General features: G+C 44.7%; 1 protein-coding gene across 3 annotated transcripts in view; it reads right to left on the bottom strand.

The window, feature by feature from the left end:
• Window positions 1–12,755, bottom strand: part of ISOC1 (isochorismatase domain containing 1) — a 78,171-nt gene extending 65,416 nt beyond the window's left edge. The window contains exons 1-2 of one of the 3 annotated variants that reach the window (XM_040344916.1): window positions 12,664–12,755; window positions 11,869–12,219 (exon numbers count right to left, since the gene is read on the bottom strand). In XM_040344916.1, the coding sequence (XP_040200850.1) occupies window positions 11,869–12,207 (339 nt within the window). In that variant the 5' untranslated portion in view covers window positions 12,208–12,219; window positions 12,664–12,755. Of the gene's footprint in view, window positions 1–11,868; window positions 12,561–12,613; window positions 12,642–12,663 lie in introns of those variants that run through there. The other 2 variants (XM_040344937.1, XM_040344927.1) reach the window with 2 other exon arrangements.
• Window positions 12,756–26,196: the final 13,441 nt, after the last annotated feature.

Here is a 26,196-nt window from a genome sequence, read left to right as displayed (position 1 = left end):
TTACCAGGCAGCTGCACACTGCTGACTCTGCTCTCCCTCCAGCACTACTTTGAGCAGAACAAGTAGAAGAGCGGTGAGTACACCTGCTCTCACAGATCCAGCCCGTCACTGTCTACCGTGCTTCCCCTCCTCTCCCTGTGCTTGATGATGGAGGTGAAGTCAGCTACTGTCTCTTCTGGTCTCCCAGCCACTGTATCCTTCCCATGCTCTCCCCCTCCTCTTCTCGGGCTTGATAACAGAGGTCACTACACTGGCTCCTTCTCAGCATTCCAGCCAGCACACTTCACCACCCCTGCTTTCTATGCTTGCCTTGTGCTATGAATCTTCCTGAGCTCCCTCAAACACTACAATAGGAGAGGAGGCATATTAACCACTTCAGCCCCAGAAGGCTTTACTCCCTTAATAACCAGGCCATTGTTTGAGATGTGGCACTGCGTTGCTTTAACTGACAATTACATGATCGTGCGATGCTGTACCGAAATACATATTTTCCCACAATAAGAGCTTTATTTTGGTGGTATTTGATCACCTCTTCAGTTATTATTTGCGCGGATAAAAAAAAAAAAAAAAAAAAAAAGAGACCGACAATTTTGAAAAAAAAAAAATATATATTTTTTTTACTTTCTGCTATAAAACATATCCAATATATAAAAAAATAAAATAACAAAATCTACAAATCTAAACAGATGATTAGTGCAGTTCCTGGGACCATCAGTGCTGCCAATCTGTGCCACCTACCAGTGCCCACTAGTGCTGCCTCATCAGTGAACAAACTATGAAAAAAAAAAAATTCCACCAATATAAAGCTCTATGTTAACTAATATAAAGCTCTATTTGTGTGAAAATAAACAATAACAATTTCTTATGGGTACAGTGTTGCATGACCGCGCAATTGTCATTCAAAATGCGACAGCGCTGAAAGCAAAATATTGGGCTGGGCAAAAAGGGGGTAAAAGTGCACAGTAGGCAAGTGGTTAAATAGGACACCTTGGAGGAGCAGAACATAAGGGGGCACTCTACAGGAGGATGTAAAGGGACACTCTTAAGCAGTGGTCTCAAAGTACCGGCCCGCGGGCCATTTGCGGCCCAGTTATAAATGGCCCGCAGGCAGGGCGGAAGTGGGGGGGAGCTGGCGCCATCTGGTGGCGGCCGTTGGTATTACAAGTTAAGCATTACAAGTTAAACAGCAATTCTAATGTCATTTTACACTATTTTCACTGCCATCTTCTTCCCTCCAATTAGAACCCCCAAACATTATATATATTTTTTATCCTAACACCCTAGAGAATAAAATGGCGATCGTTGCAATACTTTGTTACGCCGTATTTGAAGCACACTTTTTTGGGAAAAAATTACACTTTTTTTAATTAAAAAATAAAACAGTAAAGTTATCCCCATTTTTTTTAATATTATGAAAGATAATGTTACGCCGAGTAAATTCATACCCAACATGTCACGCTTCAAAATTGCGTCCGCTAGTGGAATGCCGACAAACTTTTTTACCCTTTAAAATCTTCATAGGCGACGTTTAAAAAAATCTACAGGTTGCATGTTTTAAGTTACAGAGGAGGTCTAGTGCTAGAATTAATGCTCTCGCTCTACCAATCGCGGTGATACCTCACATGTGTGGTTTGAACACCGTTTACATATGCGGGCGCTGCTCGCGTATGTGTTCGCTTCTGCGTGCAAGCTCGTCGGGGGCTCCTAGATTCCAAGCAAATTTGTCAAACCCTGACTTACACCAGTGCTGGTGGTAATAATGCGCTCGCTGACACCAGTGCTGGGGGTTAATAATGTGTTCGCTGACACCAGTACTGTTGTTTTTGAAGTTTGAAAGTTTGCATGCGGCCCCCCATGGCATATGAAAACTTGTCTTGTGGCCCTCAGGTAATTTGAGTTTGAGACCCCTGCTCTTAAGGTACTATCTCCTATCTCTGTCTAGAGCACGCGCTACCCTTTCTCTCCAGTTATCATGTAGAAACAAGGCTAAGCTGCACAAAAACATAGGAACTGAGGCACAGAAAAATGTCAGCAGGTACTCTGCACTGATAAGTCACAATTTGAAAAATATTTGGCTGAAGCAGGAGGCAGTTTAAGCGGTACAATAATGCATGTCTGCAGGCAACAGTGAAGCATTGTAAAGGTTCCTTGCAAGTTTGGGGCTGCATTTCTGCAAACGGAGTACAAGATCTGGTCAGGATGAATGGTGTCCTCAATGCTGATAAATACAGGCAGATACTTAGCCATGTCATACCATCAGGGAGGCGTGTCACTTGCCCTAAATTTATTCTGCAGAGGAACAATGACCCCCAAACATACAGCCAATGTCAATAAGAACCATCTTCAACGTAAAGAAGAACAAAGGAGTCCTTGAAGTGATGGTTTGGCCCCCAGAGAGCCCTGATCTTATTGAGTCTGTCTGGGATGACAAAGAGACAGAAGGATTTGAGGCAGCCTACATCCACAGGAGATCTTTGCTTAGTTCTCCACAATGTTTGAAACAACCTACTTGCTGAGTTCCTTCAAAAACTGTGTGCAAAAGGTACCCAGAAGAATTTATGGTGGTAAAGGGTGAAAAATAAAAAATAAATCTGCGCTATCAAAGTAATTGAGCGGCTACAAACAATCCAGTGAAAAAAAGGAAAGCAATACAAACAGAAAAAACAAAAATGCAGCGCTTGAAAATATGAGTAAATAATAATGTCTATATGGAACACATATATATGTGAACGTATAAGTCCATAAATGAATGGAAGGAATTTTCACTTGAAAAATGTCAATCAGTGTATGAAAACACTGTGGACATGTATTCCAATTGTATTAAATAAAAATAAAATAATCAAGGTCCACCAAAAATAAGCGTGAAAGTAGAGGTGAGATGATCAATCAGTAACAGTGACACGACACCCACGGTGATCCAGAGTAAACTGAAGTATAAGTGATAACGCCCGCCACCATTGGAGGCTTACCGGATGTGATGGACCCAAATGAGCTTATGCCCAAAGGATCAATAGAGCTTGAAATCAGTTGGATCATGGAGATAAACCGAACCACATCAGAACGTTCAACCAGCAAACAACGATAAAGTTTTTCACTTAGTAACAGGTGGACAAGATGACTCTAGTTGGAAGATGGTTCATGGAAGTGGAAAAGCTTGCGCAGAGTATGTGGAGGAAAATAAAAGGCACATAGCGTAACTCCGCAAAAAAGAGAAGTTTTAATAATGGTTAAAAAAACTTACAGTTATGTAGGTATTAAAAGGCATCAATGTAGGATAGTGCATGGCAGCAGTAGAGTCCCGACGCGTTTCGCTACAATTAGCATCGTCTGGGGTAAGACTCCACTGTTGCTACCATGCTTTAAATGTAAAATATGACCTGGTTTGGGGACACTCCCCTGGGGGATCGTCCAACGAGAGAGCACTTCCGGGTCAACATAATGTCTCATATAATGCTGATTATATAAAACAAATATCTTGCAGAATCTGTAGAGATAAATATGTGCAAGTAAAGTATGGCCAATAAGATATTAAAATCGACCAACCTGTTATAGTTGTGGTGTGTGCCTAATAACGCTTGGTGATCGGGTGGGATGAGAACTCGTAATCCGGTCACGTGTGCATCTGAGGCTAGTGTCCAGGACCAATGAGAAGGATCCACGTCACTGCGCATCAAACTAGTGTGGACAAACGGCGAATGAAAATTGCCGTCTTCCCGGTCACATGACCGTGTCCACAGGGCGCATAAACAAACCGTCATACGGCGCGCCAGAGATCACATGGGTCCGGCGTAGCGTCGTAAGATGACGATCTTAATGGACGTACTCACAGTGTTTCCGAACGTCACTGCGTGCGCGCGTATATACGCACACACGCATTGCGTTCCAGAATAGGTGAGCGTGGAGCGCTGCGCTCCACTGTGCGTTCCAGAAGGTCAAGCACTGACGTGCAACTTGGACGCCTGGAAAACTGGATATTTGTAATAAAATACCCGAGGAAAGACAAGGGGGGTGGATTCAAATATAGTCACAGCTTAATAATAGTCTGTGTGGAATATAAAGTAGGATTGTATCTGCTATATTATGAATTGAAACACCAGCAGAGAGACAAAACTTGATAAAAGAATGTTACATATTATCAAATATCAATGTACCTACATATTTTAATATTATGATTCCAGAAATTGTGGTAAACACAAAAAATGGAAAATAAAGGATTAAAAATAGAAAATATATGTTTCTATCTATTAGTAATTTCTTAAAAGGCTGTATATGTAAGAAATAATGTGTGCAATAATGTGTCCAGAAAATGACTCTACCATGGACGAACCCCCAAAACAGGTGGTATAATATGAATATAATACACTCCATTATTTATATATACATAAAAGAGCAATATTTAAAAAAATATTAAAAATATTAAAAAAAAGGTTTAAAACATATATATATGAAAGAAAAGAAATAAATAACATTATTTTCACCGACCCACATTGTATGGACCACAATTAAACCCAGATGTGTTTTGGGCAACACCGATTAGGTTTATTTTAGAAAAAAGTGAAAATAATAATAAGTTCGGACATTATAAAGATGTTAGGATTTATTAATAAAAGAATTGATGTCCCACTCTACATTGAGGCCTGATGGTATGTGAGTACCTAGCTCATAAATCCAGAATGTCTCGAGTTGGGACACCCCGCGAGTTTTTGGACTACCTCTCCACGGGGACACAAATTGATCTATAATAAGAAATTGTGTACCAGTAGGGTTCTGGGCATGATGTTTCTTATAATGCCTGGGTACAGTGTGGTGAATGTCACCAGCTAGAATAAGAGCTATATGTTCGGCAACTCTGACAGAGAATTTCCGAATGGTGCGACCAACATATTGTTGGCCGCATGGACAGGTAATAAGGTATACCACCTACTTGGTTGAGCAAGTGCAAAAATGTTTTATGGGGTAAACTTTCCCAGTTACCGTCGAACGAAATTCAAGGTTTTTGGTTCTGCTGGAGATATTATATTTACATACTGTACACTTTTTGCAGGGGTGATATCCAACTAACTGGAAAAAGAAAGATGGACGTGTTGGAGGGTTAATGACATTCGGGGCTATCTTACTCTGAAGAGTTGGTGCACCCCTAAATATCACTTTGGCACGTTCGGGTAGAACTGTTGCCAGAACTCGGTCATTTCTTAATATATTCCAATGTTTAGACACTATGGACTTGACCACTTTATGTTGTTTAGAAAAAGATGTTAGCAGGGCCCATTTATAGCTCTCATCTTGTTCCCTTTTGGGTTTGACCTCTAGAAGAGAGCTTCTATCAACTTCAAAAGAAGTTTTGAGAGCAAGTTCAATGTTGGCGGGGTCATATCCCTTTTCAATAAACCTATGTTTGAGGATATTGGCTTGCACAGAAAAGGTGTTTAAATCTGTGCAATTCCTTCTCAACCTCAAAAACTGACTTCGAGGTATCGAGTTCAGCCATGACGGATGATGACAGCTGTCAATGGGGATAAAGCTGTTCCGGTCGGTTTTTTTGAAAAAAGTTTTGAATTGAAACCGGTTGTCTACAATGCTGATCTCTAAATCCAGAAATTGAATTGTATCTGAGTTAGCTGTATGGGTAAGGGTTATCCCCCTGTCATTAGTGTTCAAATGGTTTATAAAAGTCTCGAGTGTTGCGAGACTGCCATCCCATAGGAGGAGGATGTCGTCTATGTACCTTGCCCAAAAAACCAATGAAGTGGTATCATAGGTATAGACGACATCCTCCTCCCACTTAGCCATAAATAAATTGGCGAGGCTTGGGGCGTATTTAGCCCCCATAGCAACCCCTCTTTGCTGTAAATAAAATTGATCATTGAACCAAAAATAACTATGTTTAGTGGCAAATTTTAACAATTCCATAATGTAGTCTGTCTGAAATGAAGCTAATGTCTCATCCTTCTTTAAATAATAATGTACGGCTTCAAACCCTATATCATGTGGGATACAGGTGTAAAGGGATGCTACATCAGCCGTCACCATAATAAAATTACCCTTTACCTCGACATTATCCAATCTGTTTATGGTTGCCCTCGTATCTCTAAGATAAGATGGAGTACGTTGTACCAAGGGTTGTAGAAAATTGTCGATATATCGACCTATTCTGGAGGTTACTGAGTCGATCCCACTTACAATGGGTCGACCAGGTGGGTGTACAGGATCTTTATGAACCTTTGGCAAATAATAAATCGTCGGTATCCTAGGGACCGTGGGAACTAAATATTTCTTTTCTTTCAAGTTTAAAATCTTTCTATCAAAGCCACTATTGACGAGTGTTTGTAGCTCTGTTTTGAACCTGGATGTAGGATTAAAAGGCAATTTAAGATAAGTATTAGGCTCATCTAGTAATCGAAGCATCTCAGTTTCATAGTCAGGTTTGTCAAGAATGACTATACCGCCTCCTTTGTCCGCGGGGCGGATAATGATGTCCTTATTCTGACATAAGGATTTCAAACCATTACTTGATACCGGGTGATGAGAATTACGTCTATCAGGTATCTCTGCTAGATCTTTCAAGACAAGGTCTTTAAAGATATTAACTGCAGCTGCCGCTGGAACAGATGGATTGAACAATGAAGGGTTCCTGAGCCCTGAATGTACTGTGCCAGAGGTAGCTGCTCTAGATTCATTTCTAATAGGATTAGTGATTAAGTACCGTTGTATGTTAATCTTACGGATGTATTTTTGGTGGTAAAGGGTGGCCATACCAAATATTGGATTTGGATTTCTCTTCTGTTCATTTACTTTCCATTTTGTCAATTAAAATATTAACACTTATCTCTGGAAGCATTTTTTCACACCTGTCTAAAACTTTTGCACAGTACTGTAGGTACTGTTAAATCTATGTATAGATCTATGTTTGTCCCACGCATGTTTGAATCCACTTACTGTTGATTGAATCACTACCTCTGCTGGAAGTTTATTCCAAGCATCAACTACTCTTTCAGTAAAATACTTTCCAAGATCATTTTTGAACTTTCTTCCTGCTAGTTTGAAGTCTTGTCTCCTTGTTCTTGATTTCATATTGAAAAATACTGCCCATCTGAACCTTATTCACCACCTTTATGTAGAGCTTCACAATTAATCGTTAATCATGTAACAAGTGTAGAGACTTCTCTGCTCACTCAAGAAAAAACCTGGGCAGTCTGCCAATTTTTTAACATGAAACATTGTAACGGCTTCTACATAGATCAAAGGGATAAACTTGTGTGTAAATGCAGGAAGTTTAATCACTTAAGAGTCGGTTCACACTAGGGCGACACGACTTCCAGCGCGACTTTCAGAGGCGACTCCGACACGACTTGAGCATGAACCACAGGGCGATTTACAATACGACGACTTGAGGCGACTTCAAGTAGGATCCCAAGTTGCCCAAGTGTGAACCGGCTCTAAAGTCAATCTTTTTCTGACACTTGTTTAAGTAAAAAATCTGTATTTAATTGCTAGAAAATTACTTAGAACCCCCAAACACACGTGTGTGTGTAATATATATATATATATATATATATATATATATATATATATATATATATATATATATTACACATACATACACACATACACACACACACACACACATACATAACACACACAGGGTTTGACAAATTTGCTTGGAATCTGGGAGCAAGCTAAAAAAGTTAGGAGCCAGAAACGCGCCCCGTCTGCATATGAAAGCGGTGTTCAAACCACACATGTGAGGTATCGCCGCGATTGGTAGAGCGAGATAAATAATTCTAGCCCTAGACCTCCTCTGTAACTCAAAACATGCAACCTGTAGAATTTTTCAAACGTCGCCTATGGAGATTTTAGGGGTAAATGTTTGTCGCCATTTCACGAGCGGACACAATTTTGAGGCGTGACATGTTGGGTATCAATTTCCTCGGCGTAACATTATCTCTCACAATATATAAAAAAAAAAAAACTGGGCTAACTTTACTGTTGTCTTAATTAAAGTGTATTTTTTCCCCAAAAAGTGCACCTGTAAGACTGCTGCGCAAATACGGTGTGACAGAAAGTTTTGCAACGAAAGCCATTTTGTTCTCTAGGGTGTTAGAATAAAAAATATATATAATGTTTGGGGGTTCTAATTAGAGGGAAGAAGATGGCAGTGAAATCACAGAAGGAAGCATAGGCCTGCAGAAAGCCACAAAGCCGCGGCCTCAATTATCGGCCGGCGTGGCGGGGGGAGTGGGGGCGCACAGAGACACAGAATGGTGTATCCTGTGTCTCCGTGCGCCCCCCCCCCCCCGATCACGTCGGCTGGTAATTGAGGCCGCGGCCTTCTGCAGGCTTATGCTTCCTTCCCCAGGCTGCTAATTCTAGTCGCAATTGCGACCTGGCTCCCGGATTTCGTCGAGCCGTGTGTGTGTGTGTGTGTGTGTGTGTGTGTGTGTGTGTGTGTGTGTGTGTGTGTGTGTGTGTGTGTGTGTGTGTGTGTGTGTGTGTGTGTGTGTGTGTGTGTGTGTGTGTGTGTATATATATATATATATATATATATATATATATATATATATATATATATATATATATATATATATATATATATATATATTAGAGCAGAGACACGACCCTAGGGAATAAAATGGCATTTGTTGCAATATTATATTTTTTGGGGAAAAAATACACTTAAAAATAAAAATTATTAACGAAACAGTAAAAGTTAGCCCAATTTTTGTTTTGTTTCATGTGAAAGAAGTTACGTCGCGAGACTTGAGAGAATCGTGATCTATCATCTAAAAAAATAATAATTGTGATTCTTATTTTAACCAAAATTGTGCAGCTCTACCTTGATGTACATAAAAGGTTTCCATTGTGTCTCTTCTTTCCTCCAGACTGTACATATTAAGTTCCTGAAGTCTCTCCTGAAAGGGTTTATCCCTCAGACCTTCTATCATGTTTGTTGCCCATCTCTGGACTCCTATCCTATTAATATCTGTTTGTGAGGTCTCCAGAACTGGATGCAGCATTCATGAATATGCAACACATCTCTTTTTTATGCAATATCCCAAAGCAAATTTTTGACTTTCATCCTAGGAGTTTGTTTTTTCCCCCAAGTAAGATTGGGGGGAATTTGCTGTTTTACATTTTTTTTAGTCCATTTTTTGCTCTGACAGTGATGAAAAGCTGAAGTGTATTCCAAAACCCATAACCAGATTTCTCTGAATGATTGCTGCTCATTTTTCACTATCTGAAAAGCTTTCACCCAAATAAACTCATCCACTCATCCGAAGGAAAATAAGAGCTTAATGCATGCAATGTTAAAGAAGGTTTAATAGCTCTTTTGTGGTTTGAAATACACTGCAGGTTGCAGAACTCCTCTGCACAATCCATTTATCAGATTACAGTAAATCATCTACAGATCCACTGTATTATTTGAGCCGGTCATTTCCTGATGATCCCTTCTACCTATTCCATCATCGAAGCAGCTCCTCCCCTGTCTCATTACCTTCTGAAGACAGCAGCTGAGAATTATCCAGGGCAGAAGCATCCAGACTTGTTTTTCTTTTTCAGCAGGCAGCACTGAAGAGCATTAATCATTGGTGCCTTAGCTACCAAGGAAACGAGCTGAGCTACTTTCACACAATATTGATGCACCCTGTATTTTAGTCCTAAACGTGAAAGACCTCAATGGCAACACTAATTGCTAATAAAAGGAATGTTGGCGCATTAACTGCCTAAACATTGAATGACTTAAGCTGCTCGTTGTCATTCTTTCTACCAAAAACAGATGAGTAAACAATTGATGGACTCTGGGGGGAATAAATAACCGTATAGTCATTAATTTCATTCAAAACTGATGAGTTTGTTATGGATGAACTCTGGGGGGAATAAATAACCTTGTAGTCACTCCTTCCACCCAAAACTGATGAGTTTGTTATGGATGAACTCTGGGGGGAATAAATAACCTTGTAGTCACTCCTTCCACCCAAAACTGATGCGCTAGTAATAAATGAACTCTGGGGATCTGAGCTACCTTGTAGTCACTCCTTCCACCCAAAATCGATTAGTTATTGATGGACTCTGGGGGGGGGGGGGGGGGGATATATAACCTTGTAGTCATTCCTTCCACCCAAAACTGATGAGCTAATGAATGGGCTTTGGGGATCTGAGCTACCTTGTAGTCATTCCTTCCACCCAACACCAATGAATTACTCTGGGGGGGATAAATACCTTGCAGTCATTCATTCCACCCAAAAGTGATGAGCTAGTAATAAATCGACTCTGGGGATCTGAGCTACCTTGTAGTCACTCCTTCCACCCAAAATAGATTAGTTAGTTATGGGTGGACTCGGGGGGGGATATATAACATTGTAGTCATTCCTCCCACCCAAAATCAATGCGTTAGTTATGGATGGACTCTGGGGGGGGGGGGATAAATACCTTGTAGTCATTCATTCCACCCAAAACTGATGAGCTAATAATGAATGGACTTTGGGGATCTGAGCTACCTTGTAGTCATTCCTTCCACCCAACACCGATGAATTACTCGGGGGGGGGGGGGGGAGAATAAATACCTTGTAGTCATTCCTTCCACCCACAATCGATGAGTTAGTTATGGATGGACTCGGGGGGGTGGTAAATACCTTGTAGTCACTCATTCCACCCAAAACTGGTGAGCTAGTAAAGAATGGACTCTGGGGATCTGAGCTACCTTGTAGTCATTTCTTCCACCAAAGACCGATGAATTACTCTGGGGTCATTCCTTCCACCCAAAATCGGTGAGTTCGTTATGGATGGACTCTGGGGGGGGGGGGGGAATAAATGACCTTGTAGTCATTCATTTCACCAAAAACTTATGAGCTAGTAATGAATGAACTCTGGGGATCTGAGCTACCTTGTAGTAATTTCTTCCACCCAACGATGACTTCGTTATGGATGGACACTGAGGAAATGAATAACCTTGTAATCATTAATTTCACCCAAAACTGATGAGCAAGTAATGAATGGACTCTGGGGATCTGAGCTACCTTGTAGTCATTTCTTCCACCAAAGACCGATGAATTACTCTGGGGTCATTCCTTCCACCCAAAATCGATGAGTTAGTTATGGATGGACTCTGGGGGGGAATAAATAACCTTGTAGTCATTCCTTCCACCAAAGACCGATGAATTACTCTGGGGTCATTCCTTCCACCCAAAATCGATGAGTTAGTTATGGATGGACTCTGGGGGGGGAATAAATAACCTTGTAGTCATTCCTTCCACCAAAGACCGATGAATTACTCTGGGGTCATTCCTTCCACCCAAAATCGATGAGTTAGTTATGGATGGACTCTGGGGGGGGGGGAATAAATAACCTTGTAGTCATTCATTCCACCCAAAACTGATGAGCAAGTAATGAATGGACTCTGGGGATCTGAGCTACATTGTAGTCATTCCTTCCACCCAACACCGATGAGTTAGCTATGGATGGACTCCAGGGGAGTAAATAACCTTGTTGCTTACGTTCTATCCCTATCAGAGAAAAAAAAAGATCTCCCTACGGGAGTTGATGATTGTGCTCCTGCTGACATCAGAGTCCCATGTAACCTGCTGCTATGGATGGCCTCTCACCAACCCTACTACCAAATTATATGAAGAGTACACATAACCAAAACACAGGGTGCATGAAACCCCCTCCTTATGGCAGGTAGGTGGACCCAGGGATGGTGAGGGATCTTTGTTGCTGAAGTCTCACAAAAGATGAATGAACCTACCAGCACCCACCCATATCAGTTTCAGATGGAAGGCGAGTTTCATCCTAAAGCAATATCTATGATGGATGAGAACTATTTGCACATGCTTACAATGTCACACCTGTACTGATGATGTTGGCACTGACCTGAATTTGTAGGGGCACCAGGCGGACTTTACACCGGTCACTGACCACAAAGCCCTTAGGTAGGTCAATGTACTGTCCCCATTCTTCAGCGAAGAGCTGCACCACAAACTTCCGATGCATGTCGATCTGATCCCCGTACAGACTGAGGAACTTCTGGATCAGGACTTCATAGCCCGCGCTGTGGGGTACAGAAGAAGGTCGGGCAAACACAGAGAAGCAGAAAAGGACGGGCACACTGCTGCTGTTGCCACCACAGCCTCCCAGGGCAGCGCTGCAGCTGTTGCTCTGGACGCCGGGGCAGTTGTTCACCTGTGCTGCACACACTGGCTGCTCTGCCATGGTCAACCACTGCTGTGGACAAAGACACAAAAAAGGGGGTTATACTGGAGTGCTCTGGCCAGCCCCTCAGAAGTGTCAGTGCCAACCCAGGGGAGGGAGGAGGAGAGGGGGGAGGATGCAAGCAGTGGGTGGAGGGGACAGCCTAGGTGATGGACACTACCACTCCTTCCTCCTCCTGTCACCGTCTTCTCTCCTTCCTCACACTCACTCCTCCTCCGCCTGCACTACATTGGACTAGGCGGCGTGATTAGGAAGTGAGGGACTCTCTGTGATTGGAGGCTGCCTCACACTGACACCCGGATCTGTGCCCACATCCCAACCAACCTGTGACTACCCAGCTGGAGCGGACCCCTACGTCCCAGCAATGACACCCCCGGAGACTAGGCATTACCGCAGAGCAACTTACTTCACCTGACCCCCTCACCGCCCGCTATCCCACCAATCCCCGCCGCTCACCTCCTGTGGAGCAACACACACCGAACACGTGCTGACGTCAGCTGGCCCGGCGTCTCATGAGGGGGCGTGGCCGCAACAGCCAGTTCGTTGTTGTGAGGAGAGAAGAAAGTGTTCGGGAAACATATATATCGAGGAAGTTTTGGGAACATAGCTGGAGGAAGTGCTGATATACAGTGGCAAGAAAAAGTTTTTAAAATAACGTGTTTTACTAGCCTGCTCTGTGTAGTTGGTTTTACACAGGGAAGCCCCATTCCTTCTCTTCTCGGGTCCCCCGCCACTGTTCTGTCGATATGTGCCCTCCATCGAAAAGTGCATGCGCATAACGGAAGGGCACTCCAGCTGCCGATCAGCCAGCATGATGTCACCGTAGCGCTTCCGCCGTGAACACCTCCCTAGGGAACACTTAACCTCTTCCCTGTCAGTGTAATTTATACAGTGATCAGTGGCTTGATTACTGTAATAATGTCACTGGTCCCAAAAAAGTGTCCATCGCAATGTCACAGTCCTGCCAAAAATCGCTGATCACCACCATTACTAGTAAAAAGTAATAATAAAAATGCCTTAAAGCGTTCCCCTATTTTGTAGATGCTATAACTTTTGCACAACCCAATTAATATAAGCTTATTGCGTGTTTTCTTTACCAAAAATATGTAGAATACATATTGGCCTAAACTGATGAAGAAATACGTTTTTCTCTTATCGTCCATGGACGGACACAGCTCCTTAAATCTTGACAAGTGGGTTATGTTCCCTGTTTACAGGAGAGGACTAGGCAGAAACATGTTAGATAATTAAATACATGTTAAATTAACAGGGTTGAACAGCCCCGCCCAGGGGGCAGTCCCTCCAGACATAACCCTCCTCACTGCAGCCTCAGTTTCGTTCTGCCTAGCAAAGGAGAAGGACGTATGGCTCCCTTTTGGGCCCAGCGCCCCGAGGAGAAATTGTATTTTATTTTATTTTACTTTTTCTTGAAGAATCTTCTTTCAACTGTCGGCTGAGAGACAGGCTGGATAATATAGATCCTTGTAGTCTACTCAGTCCGACCAGCAAGCGTGGGCACACCTTTGCAAAGAGGCTGGGTCTGCCACGCCATACCCCATGACTCCTGGGGGGGGGGGGGGGGGGCGGTGAGCTTTGCTCCGAGGTCCACATATGACTGGGCTGTAGTGTTGTCTCACTCACAGTGGACCGGGCCGACCGTTACCTCCATTGCTGTTGTAGTTCTGTCAGGAATGCGTCAGCGAGTCCTCACTCGGACGGGTAAGTACAGTCCCTCCTGCTTCGGTGGGTTGGTACGGCTGGGCATTCCTGGGGTTCGGGGGTCCTCTTCTCCTCCCTTCCCTGCTCCTTTCCCCTTGCTGCATTGCTCTCCCGGCCCGTCGGTCTGCCTTGGGCAGTGTGGGATTTGATAAGCTGCGGGGTAATTTTACCTTTCCTGCAGGACGAGAGTTTTGGGGTTTTCTATGGGCCTCAGGCCCTAAATACCTTTGTGAACGTCGGGTAGTTCCGCATGGAATCCATTTGTTCGGTGGTAGCTGCACTCCATCGGGGGGACGTCCTGGCGTCCTCGGACATTAGGGACGCATACATGCATGTCCCGTTTTGCGCATGTCACAGTGTTTTTTTCTGTGCTTCGTGATGAGAGAGGGTCTCAGTCAGCCTGTGGCCCTCCCTTTTGATCTGGCGTCAGCACCATGGGTTTTCAGCTAGGAGCTCGCACTTATCCTAACTTTGTTCGGACAGCGAGGCTTTGCCTCATTGGCTACTTGGACGACTTTCTTCTGAGAGCAGCTTCTGTCTCCGTCCTAGTGGATGTGTTATTCCCATTCAGACCCTCCGAAGATTCGGGTGGGTGTTATGCGTTTAGGCCAGAAGGTGTAGCTCAGTGGCAGCAAGCCTGCCCTCCATGTGTGCAACCCAGGGTTCAAATGCTAGGTTCCGTCTCAGCGTTGGAGTATCTAGTGTTGATCCAGACTCCTCAGTGGCTAAGGTCCTTCTTCCCCTGGAGAAATTGCAGACTCTTCAGTCTGCGGTGAAGGTATTGGCATCACGCAATTGGTCTTCTCTCTGGGCGCCTGCTGGTTCGGGGCCTGTGGGTAGCCTCCTTCAAGGCGGTACTGTATGCCCAGTTCCACACTGTCCAGGTGGTAAAAATCTCTTGTCTCTGAAATCGTCAAATTCCGGTGCGCCACCTAGTCAGAGTCTCTCGGAGTTGGTGACAGAGATCCCCGACTCTTCGGTCCGGGAGGTTGTTTCTTCCTTCCAGTGGTCGGTGTTTATGACGGATGCCAGCTCACGGGTTGTGAACCTGGGGGGTTCACAAACCTCGGGGGTCCAGTCGGCCCTGAGTCGCTGGACTTGCGTGGACCTACGGCCACACCTCCCTGAGTGTGTCTGGTCTCGGTAGCTATCCAGGGTCGGGCCTGGCTAGTGCCTGGGTGGGAGACCGCTTGGGGATCATATTTTAGGCGATCAGGCTATGCTTCTTCTCGTGGTCGACCGATCTGGTTTCAGCCGGACAGCGCCACAGCCGTGGCTTCGGTCTACCATCAGGTATACCGGCAGGCGGACTACTGGAGTTGCCAGATGCTGGACCAGGGCGACTGGTCTTTGTGCTTGGGGTGTTTCGACTCCCTTGCAGGAGGTGAGCCTCACAGGGCATGGATCTCCTGGCCGCTTGTCTCTGCCGCAAGGGTGTCGAACCTAGTGGCCAAGTCTAGTAATCTGGTACAGACGCGTCAGTCACGCTGGTGGCCCTGTGGGGTCTGTATCGGCGACTTTTTGCCGTTCCTCCATGGTAGTTGCTTCCTCGGCCTCTCCACAGAGTGGAGGCTGAGGAGATCCTGATGATTCTAATCGCTCCATATTGACCTCGGCGTCCTTGGTACGCCGATATCGGGCACCTGGTAGCGGAGGTACCCTGGCAGTTGCCAGGGCAGGAGGTTCCTCTGTCTCGAGGTCCCATACTTCCTCCTGTTGTACAGTCACCGACTTGCTCAACATGGTTATTGGAAGCCAGACTTTAGGTGACCGGGGTCTGTCTGACTCGGTCATCTCAACAATGCTGAGGGCACCGTAGTCTTCCGGAGGATCTACCGTCGCACCTGGCAGGCCTACATCTCTTGGTGCGAAGGGATGGAGTGACGTCCACAGACGTACTCGGTGTCCAGGGTCCTGATGTTGTTTAAGCTTGGAGTGGATCTAAAAATTGCTTAAAGCACCGTTTAGGGGCAGATTTCTGCCTTGGCTGTGTTCTTTCAGTGACCTTTTTGCGGCCCGTTTCCTGGTGGGCCCCTTTTTGTGTGCAGGGGGTTTGTCATATACTTTCCCCTCTTGGCCCATCTCTTCCCCCATGAGTTTTGACTGGTGCTCTCGGTTCTTCAGGAACCTTCCTTTTTGAAACATCAGAGAGATTTTCTCTTGACACTACCTCAGAAGGTGGCCCCTTTAGTGGCCTTTTCCTCTGTTAGAGGGGTTTCTGAGTTGACGGTCTTGTCTTGCAAGCCGCCATGCTTGATCCTCCATATGGATTAGGTGATGGTGGGCCCGCGACCTTCCCTTCTTCCGAAGGAGGTTTCGGCCTTTCATACTTTAGGCTTGGTACACGCTTTGCGGGTGTACCAGCCTACTACGGCTCTGTTTCGGAGTTCTGACTCTCTTTTGTGTCAGTGTCTGTTCCACAAAAGGGCCTGGCGGTCTCTTCGACCACCATTTCTCGGTGGATCAGGCAGGCCATCATACAGGCCTATGCTCTTAAGGGGCAGACCCCCCTTTCCGGTCATGGCACTTTTGACCAGGGCAATTGGTGCTTTCTGGGGGTTTTTTTTCCGACATCATGCGTCGGTCTCACAGGTGTGCGAGGCGGAGACTTGCTCGTCCGTTCGCGCTTTTTCCAGAACTTACATGGTTGCTGTGAGTGCATCTAATGATGTTTTTTTCGGCCGCTAGTTTTTGGCGGCGGCTGTTTAAAGCTGCACCTCCTCCGTTGAGGAGCTCTGCTTGTTTTGGGGTGAAGTTAAAATTGGTTTTACTGATATATTTCCCACCCCTCGTTTTTGACACTGCTTGGGGACGTCCCACTTGTCAAGATTTAAGGAGCTGTGTCCGTCCATGGATGATAAGAGAAAATAGGATTTTTTGTACTCACCGTAAAATCCTTTTCTCTGACATCCATGGACGGACACAGCACCCACCCCTCCTTTTTAGGTTTGTACTGCTTGTTACGAACTGAGGCTGCAGGCTGCAGTGAGGAGGGTTATGTCTGGAGGGACCGCCCCCTGGGCGGGGCTGTTCAACTCTGTTAATGTAACATGTATTTAATTATCTAACATGTTTCTGCCTAGTCCATTTTTTTGGGGGGATATTTATTATAGCAAAAATTCTAATATATATATATTTTTCAAAATTGTTGGTCTTTTTTTGGTTATAGCGCAAAAATAAAAACTGCAGAGGTGATCAAATACCACCAAAAGTAAGCTCTATTTGTGGGGAAAATGTAAATTTTGTTTGGGTACAGCATCGCACGACACAGCAATTGTCAGTTAAAGCGACGCAGTAATGTATCGCAAAAAATGGCCTGGTCATTAACCATTTCACGCCTAAGCCTATTTCTGACATTTGTTGCTTACAGTTAAAATCACAATTTTTTTCTAGAAAATTACTTACAGTAGAACCCCCAAACATTATATATATATATATATATATATATATATATATATATTGTAAGGTTGGGGGTTATTAACTCAAGTGGGTTATGCGATTTTTAAGCGATTCACTTCAGCCAGGAACTATGTTTAAGGGCATGGTAGCCCATTTTTATTAAAAAGGCAAAATAAAAGTCCAAACAAGCGTTTTCCCACACAGGGGGGGTTCTTCTCCATGAAATACACAACAGAAAATGCTAGCGCACCTGGCTCTCCGTAGCAGTACTTCTGCTCGTTGTCCTGGTCACCCAGACCAGCAGACTCCTCAACGTAGACGGCTTCCCTTCAGCATCTACACAAGGTTCTGGCTGTCTCCTACAGCCTCTCCGATTCCTGGAGACCTCCTGTCTCTTACTCTGGAGCTGTCTCCAACTGGGAGCCATGAGGTCTTCCCACACACTCATTATAAAGGGCTGTGCTCACCTGAGCACACACCCTGCTGGTAATGAACAAAGCCTGGATTACTAAAACCTGGAGAAAGCTGCAAAAGCAGTCTTCTCCAGTCCACAGCTATGCTCTGTAGTTTTTCACATCTCAAGTGTGCATACCCTGGGTCCATTTTACCGTCACAGTAGCTCCTACTGTTACAATATATATATATATATATATATATATATATATATATATATATATATATATTTAGCAGAGACACTGGAGAATAAAATGGTGATTGTTGCAATATTTTATGTCACACGATATTTGCGCAGCGGTCTTTCAAATGCATTTTTTGAGGGAAAAAACACTTTCATAAATTAAAAAACTAAACAGTAAAGTTAGCCCAATTTTTTTGTATAATATGAAAGATGATGTTATGCCGAGTAAATAGATGCCCAACATGTCATACTTTGAAATTGCCCACCCTCGTGGATTGGCCACAAACTACGGTACCTAAATATCTCCATGGGATGCTTTAACCACTTGACAACTGGGCACTTAAACACCCTTAATAACCAGACCAATTTTCAGCTTTCGGTGCTCTCACATTTTGAATGACAATAACTCAGTCATACAACACTGTAACCAAATGAAATTTTTGTCCTTTTTTTCCCACAAATAGAGCTTTATTTTGCTGGTATTTGATCACCTCTGCGGTTTTTATTTTTTTCGCTATAAATGAAAAAAGAACGAAAATTTTGTAAAAAAATGAATTTTTCTTCATTTCTATTATAAGATTTTGCAAAAAATGAATTTTTCTTCATAAATTTGGCCTAAAATGTATACTGCTACATATCTTTGGTAAAAAAAAAAAAAAAAAATTGGATATTATTTAGTCTGGGTGAAAGTTATAGGGTCTACAAGCTATGGTACCAATTACTGAAAATTGATCAATTTGATCACATCTGAAGTACTGACGGCCTATCTCATTTCTTGAGACCCTAACATGCCAGAAAAGTACAAATACCCCCTAAATGACCCCTTTTTGGAAAGAAGACATTCCAAGGTATTTAGAAAGAGGCATTGTGAGTTTTTTGAAGTTGTCATTTTTTCCCACAATTCTTTGCAAAATCAAGGTTTTTTTTTTTTTTTTTTTTTTTTCCACAAAAGTTTCATATTAGCAGGTTATTTCTCACACACAGCATATGCATACCACAAATTACACCCCAAAACACATTCTGCTATTCCTCCCGAGTATGGCGATACCACATGTGTGAGACTTTTACACAGCGTGGCCACATACAGAGGCCCGACATGCAGGGAGCACCATCAGGCGTTCTGGAACACCCAGACCAATTCTGACATTCCTCTCCTACATGTAAAAATCATCATTTATTTGCTAGAAAATTACATAGAACCCCAAAACATTATATATGCTTTTTTAGCAAAGACCCTAGAGAATACAATGGCGGTCGTTGCAACTTTTTATCGCGCATGGTATTTGCACAGCAATTTTTCGAACGCATTTTTTTGGGAAATAAAACAGTTTTGTGCTTTTTAAAAAAAAAAACATTAAAGTTAGCCCAATGTTTTTGCATAATATGAAAGACGAAGTTACGCCGAGTAAATAGATACCCAACATGTCACCCTTCAATATTGCACACGCTTGTGGAATGGCGCCAAACTTCGCTACTTAAAAATCCCCATAGGTGACGTTTTAAATGTTTTTACTGGTTACATGTTTTTAGTTACAGAGGAGGTCTGGGGCCAAAATGATTGCTCTCGCTCTAACGTTCGCAGCGATACCCCACATGTGTGGTTTGAACACCGTTTTCATATGTGGGCGGGACTTACGTACACATTCGCTTCTGTATACGAGCACGCGGGAACAGGGGCGCTTTAAATATTTATTTTTTATTTTTATTGTTCATTTTACTTAATTTATTTTAGTTTGACACGTTTTTCCCCAAAAATAAATGTTTTGATCACTTTTATTCCAATTACAAGGAATGGAAACATCCCTTGTAATAGGAATATAGCATGACAGGTCCTCTTTACAGTGAGATATGGGGTCAATAAGACCCCACATCTCACCTCTAGGCTGGGAAGCCTGAAAAAAAACAAGAAAAAAAACGATCCTGGCTTCGATCGCAGCGGTGAGTCAGAAGAAGCACCGGAGGGCGAAGGGAGTGGGGACGTCCCTTTTTGCCTCCCGTAAGAACGATCAAGAGGCGGAACAGCCGCCATGATCATTCTTATGGTGTAGAGAATCGCCGGCTGAAAAAAATGATATCTGAATGATGCCTGTAGCTGCAGGCATCATTTAGATATCCCTGCACAAAGTCAAGGACCTCATATGACGTGGGCGGGAAGTGGTTAAAACACATTTTTTTCCCCAGAGTATTTTCTGGGTATTGCAAAGTATTGGTGTGGGGGTATTGCAGAGTATTGGTGCGGGGGTATTGCAGAGTATGGTGTGGGGGTATTGCAGAGTATTGGTGCGGGGGTATTGCAGAGTATTGGTGCGGGGGTATTGCAGAGTATTGGTGCGGGGGTATTGCAGAGTATTGTGTGGGGGTATTGCAGAGTATTGTGTGGGGGGTATTGCAGAGTATTGTGTGGGGGGTATTGCAGAGTATTGTGTGGGGGGGATTGCAGAGTATTGTGTGGGGGGTATTGCAGAGTATTGTGTGGGGGGTATTGCAGAGTATTGTGTGGGGGGTATTGCAGAGTATTGTGTGGGGGGTATTGCAGAGTATTGTGTGGGGGGTATTGCAGAGTATGGTGCGGGGGTATTGCAGAGTATGGTGCGGGGGGTACTGCAGAGTATTGCGCGGGGGGTATTGCAGAGTATTGCACGGGGGGTATTGCAGAGTATTGCGCGGGGGTACTGCAGAGTACTGGCAGGGGGTACTGCAGAGTATTGCGCGGGGGTATTGCAGAGTATTGCGCGGAGGTATTGCAGAGTATTGCGCGGAGGTATTGCAGAGTATTGCGCGGAGGTATTGCAGAGTATTGCGCGGGGGTATTGCAGAGTATTGCGCGGGGGTATTGCAGAGTATTGCGCGGGGGTACTGCAGAGTATTGCGCGGGGGTACTGCAGAGTATTGCGCGGGGGTACTGCAGAGTATTGCGCGGGGGTATTGCAGAGTATTGGTGCGGGGGTATTGCAGTGTATTGAGCGGGGGTATTGCAGAGTATTGCGCGGGGGTATTGCAGAGTATTGCGCGGGGGTATTGCAGAGTATTGCGCGGGGGTATTGCAGAGTATTGCGCGGGGATATTGCAGAGTATTGCGCGGGGGTATTGCAGAGTATTGCGCGGGTGTTTTGCAGAGTATTGCGCGGGTGTTTTGCAGAGTATTGCGCGGATGTTTTGCAGAGTATTGCGCGGGTGTTTTGCAGAGTATTGCGCGGGTGTTTTGCAGAGTATTGCGCGGATGTTTTGCAGAGTATTGCGCGGGTGTTTTGCAGAGTATTGCGCGGGTGTTTTGCAGAGTATTGCGCGGGTGTTTTGCAGAGTATTGCGCGGATGTTTTGCAGAGTATTGCGCGGGTGTTTTGCAGAGTATTGCGCGGGTGTTTTGCAGAGTATTGCGCGGGTGTTTTGCAGAGTATTGCGCGGGTGTTTTGCAGAGTATTGCGCGGGGGTATTGCAGAGTAATTGCGCAGGGAAGGCAGAGCATTGCAGAGTATTGCGCAGGGAAGGCAGAGTATTGCAGGGGTTAATGCAGGGATGGCTGAGCAGGGATGGATGGATCTGTGACTGCAATAGTCACAGATCCATCCCACACTGCTGCTGCCATCCGCGCTCTCCTCTCACACTGTACCGATCGGTACAGCGAGAGGAGGGAGGAACCGGCGTCATCAGATGACGCCGGTTTGTTTACCTGTGATCGCGCCGTCATTGGACGGCGCGATCACATGGTAAAAGACCGGCGTTGCCGGTCAGTTACCGTGATCTGTGTAGCGCCGGGTCTCATAGACCCGGCGCGCACAGAATTTTCTGTGTGCGCGCCCGAGGCGGCGCGCATTACTGCTTCTGGTGGGCGCCGTTTCAGAACGGCGACCCCCAGTTAAGCAACCACCTTGCCGCCGTTTGTAGACGGCGGCTGGTGGTTAAGTGGTTAAAAAATAATTAAAGTTTTTTTGCTAGAACTATTGCTCTCACTCTGACTATCGTAGAGATACCTCACATGTGTGATTTGAACACCATTTACATTTGCGGGCGTGACTTACGTATGCGTTTTCTTTGTTGCGCAAGCACGCGGGGACGGTTTAACATTTTTTTTTTAATCTTATTTATTTTTTACATTGTCCCTTTAAAATAAAATAAAAATAATAAATCTGATCACTTTTATTGCTGTCACAAGAATGGTAAACATCCCTTGTGACAGTAATAGGTGGTGACAGGTACTCTTTATGGAGGGTTCGGCATCTAAAAGACCCCAAATCCCTCCTTTGCACTAAAAAGTATTCAGATCGGCAAAATTGGCGATTCTGAATACTGTAATTTATTTTATTTATTTAAATCGGCACCATTGGCAGCGGAGTAAACTGCAAGTGACGTCGCTTCTGGTGGTTCGGATCTCCCGAAGGGACGGGAGGAGCTGTGGAAAGTGGCGGGAGGTGGTGTGTCCCCTCCCGCTCCTTTAGGATAATAGCCGAGCGGCTTTTAGCCGCATCGGTTGTTATCACTAAAGAGCTAAGCGCCTGCTCTAAAAACGTCAGCTGCAGACATCATCCTGGTGTAACCCCTTCAATCCATGTCCTTAAGTGGTTAAAGTGATATTAAAAGCAGATTTTTTTTTTTTAATTAACAAACATGTCTCTGTGCAGTAGTCTTGCACAGAGTAGCCCAGACCTTTCTTCTCTCTTGTCCCTCGTTGGTTCCTCTGGCCCCTCCCTCCTGCCCAGTGCCCCCTAAACCAAGCAGCTTGCTATAGGGCACCCCAAGCAGGTTTGCTTCTGAGCTGCTGCTCAGTGTGTCCATTCACACATGGAGCTCAGCCCCACCCCTGCTTTCTCCTCATTGGCTAACAGGCTCTCCCGCTGCTGTCTCAGCCAGTGAGGAGAAAGAGACCTGGGAGAGCCGCTGCGCTTGTGCACATCGCTGCATTGGGCTCGGGTGATTATTAAGAGGGGGGGCTGAAGGTATAGAATGCAGGAAGGTAAAAAATATTGACCCTGTACAACCACTGTAACTGGTTTCCTATCAAGTGTGAGAGTAAGTAAGATAATAATAGAAAAACACATGTGCTAAAAAGGGGAAGCTCCGCTTATTTGCCTTCTCCCCCCTCCGCTGCCACATTTGGCACCTTTCGGGAGGGAGCGGTTACCTGGTTGAGAGGTACTGGCTCCCACTTCCTGATTTGCAGTGGCAAAAAGAAAGCCATTGTTAAAAGAAAGCCCTAAGAAGTCCATTATGCAGTTTATGAGAAGCCATGTGGGGAACACAGCAAACATGTGGAAGAAGGTGCTCTGGTCAGATGAGACCTAAATTGAACTTTTTGGCCTAAAAGTAAAATATGCGAATGCGCAAATAAATACTCACAAAATAGCCAAACCGCGTGAATTTGCACGAAAATGGAATTCACTATAGTGCTCTGGAAAAAATCTGAAATCAAATTGACTATAGGTCACAGACAACAGAGACCATCCAAAGCCTTAGCCGTGCTAGAAACACAGGAATCATTTTTTACCAAGCGCTATAGTAAATTCACAAATTTAGGCACAGCTAAAAAGCGTTTGCCAAAGTGAAAGGGCGGAAGGGCGGAAGCCGCCTGGAAAAGAAGCCCTTCAGAAGATCACCTCATCATCTACAAGGCAATAACAACACAATATCATAAAGAAATCTTCAAAGCCAAGAAACATCATTTTTCTATGACGATTAACAGCGCCATGAACCGCCCCCGAGAACTCTTCAAGATGGTCACCCAGACCATGAATCCAGGATGTCTTGAAGTCCCCAATTCAGACACCCAAGAGTTCTGTAATGAACTATCGGATTTCTTCATCGACAAAATCGAAAGAATCCGGGTAAGTATTCTGCAAAATAATACCCCCCTCAGCCCCCTCTTCAATCAACTACAAAACACCAACAGAAACCTTCTACAATCAACTAAGTTCACTCTGGAACCCATCTCCATCGATACCACCAAAAATATCATTGGTGCGTTGCGGAACAGCACAGCACCCAATGACATCATTCCCACCAAGCTGCTGAAGGAATGCGCCGACATTCTGGCGCCTCCCATCACACAGCTTATAAATCAGTCATTTAAGGAAGGCATAGTGCCCTCCCTGCTGAAAGAGGGCACAATCCAGCCCATCTTGAAAAAACCTAACTTGGATCCCAAGGACCCAACTCACCGCCGCCCCATAACAGGCCTAAATATTCTCTCCAAGATAATGGAGAAAATAGTGGTACAACAGCTGCAACAGCATCTGGATACCCACAATCTACTCGATCCATTTCAATCAGGTTTCCGTCCCGGACACGGGACAGAAACGGCCTTACTCAAAATATGGGACGATGCCCTCGAGGCCGCAGACGAGGGAGAATCCTATCTCCTGGTTCTGCTGGACCTAAGCGCAGCCTTTGACACAGTAGACCCCAAAATGTTACTGATGCGACTGGCCGAGGTAGCCAGAATCGCAGAAGGTGATTTACCATGGTTTTCCTCCTTTCTTGAAAACCGATCACAAACAGTGAAACTGGGATCTTTCACGTCGGAAAAACGCACGGTGCCATGCGGAGTCCCCCAAGGATCCCCCCTGTCACCGGTACTGTTCAACATCTATCTTCGCCCTCTCTTTGATATTGTCAGTAGCCAAGAACTACTTTATCACTCTTATGCAGACGATACGCAATTGTATTTTCGCATCTGCAACAAAAAGGATCATCATCTCAGTTTAGAGAAATGTCTCTCTTCAATAGAAAACTGGATGACTAAGAGTTATCTTAAACTCAACAGTTCCAAAACAGAACTTCTTATGTTTCACGCCAGCCGAAAGAGTCAACTGGCAACAACCTGGACACCGCCGCCCATTCTGGGCCAAAGCATCACCCCTAGCTCCAAAGTCAAAAGTCTAGGAGTCATTTTTGACACCTTCATGACAATGGACGCACAAATAGGGTCAGTAGTCAGCGGATCGCACCATTTGTTGCGCCTACTACGCAGACTTATTCCATTTATCCCCAAAGAAGACGTAGCAGTCGTGGTGGGAACAATCGTGAATTCCAGACTGGACTATGCAAATGCCCTTTACCTCGGGCTCCCAAAGTACCAAATCTCCCGTCTGCAAGTCGTTCAGAATACGGCCGCCAGACTGGTGACTGGGAAAAGGACATGGGAATCAATCTCACCTTCGCTGAGAACCCTTCACTGGTTGCCAGTAAAAGACAGAATTGTATTTAAAGCACTCTGCCTGACACATAAGTGCATCTGTGATGGACTTTTTACCTATATGCTTCAGGTTAATCCTCCCTGCTTGTTTAAGGCTGTTAATTGTAGTTACTCTTCTGCAGCTAGCCCTGTTTCAAATGTTAATTGTTTTAGCCCTGTGTTTACTGGTTACTGTGATTAGATAAGTGGCTTGTGTTAATTATGCTGATTGCTTCATTGTGATAATTATCTCTCTATATGCGTTGCCGACCCGGCTAGCTACTGAGTAGTTCAAAGAAATATCTTTATTTCAAAGGAGCTGTATTGAAGACCCCCCACTGTGTGAGGGGGGGCGGAGATTTGTCATTGTAACAGTTGTAACCACATATAAGCTCTGGTTTCTTACCATTAAAACTCTGTGTTGTTCAAGCAGTAAGCTGGTCTCATGTGTGGCTTTCTGGGCGATTCCAGGGATATCCCTCCTCGTGGAATATTGGGGTGATTGTCGTTAGGGGAAGAAGGGAACGTTGACGGGGATATCATACCGATACCGTCACAATTGGTTGGTAGCAGTGGGATTTTTCCCTTCTATTCCCCTTCACACCCGGATTCCAAGCAGACACTGGAAGAACTACTGGAAGTTCGTGGAAGGATTGCTAGCAACAAAACCAAGCGGGTCATCATAGCAGAATCAATGGAGCTAGACCAGGAGGACGGGATTGCAGCAACGCCAGCAGTACAAGAGATGGAGACACCAGTGATTCAGGAGGAGGAATCGCCAGCCAACAAGCTAATGAGAGAGAAGCTAGCTTGGTTCGGCCCGAACCCAACGCCAGATGTGGTACTGAAAGTGATGGACATGTTAGTAAACGCAGAGCTACAGAAGGCTAAACAAATAAGAGACGCAGAGCTACAGAAGGATAAACAAATAAGGGACGCAGAGCTACAGTTAAAACTGGCAGCAGTCCAACAAGCAGCCGCACCTTCTCCGAACAGTGAGTACAGCACAGCAGACGCAAGGAAGATTCCGTTTAGCGCTTTTAAAGCTTTTGATGAAAAGGACTGTG

The sequence above is a fragment of the Rana temporaria genome, chromosome 1, assembly GCF_905171775.1.
Source record: "Rana temporaria chromosome 1, aRanTem1.1, whole genome shotgun sequence".
NCBI lineage: Eukaryota > Metazoa > Chordata > Amphibia > Anura > Ranidae > Rana > Rana temporaria.
Note: the sequence above shows the minus strand (reverse complement) of the source record. Positions and strands in the feature narration are given on the sequence as shown.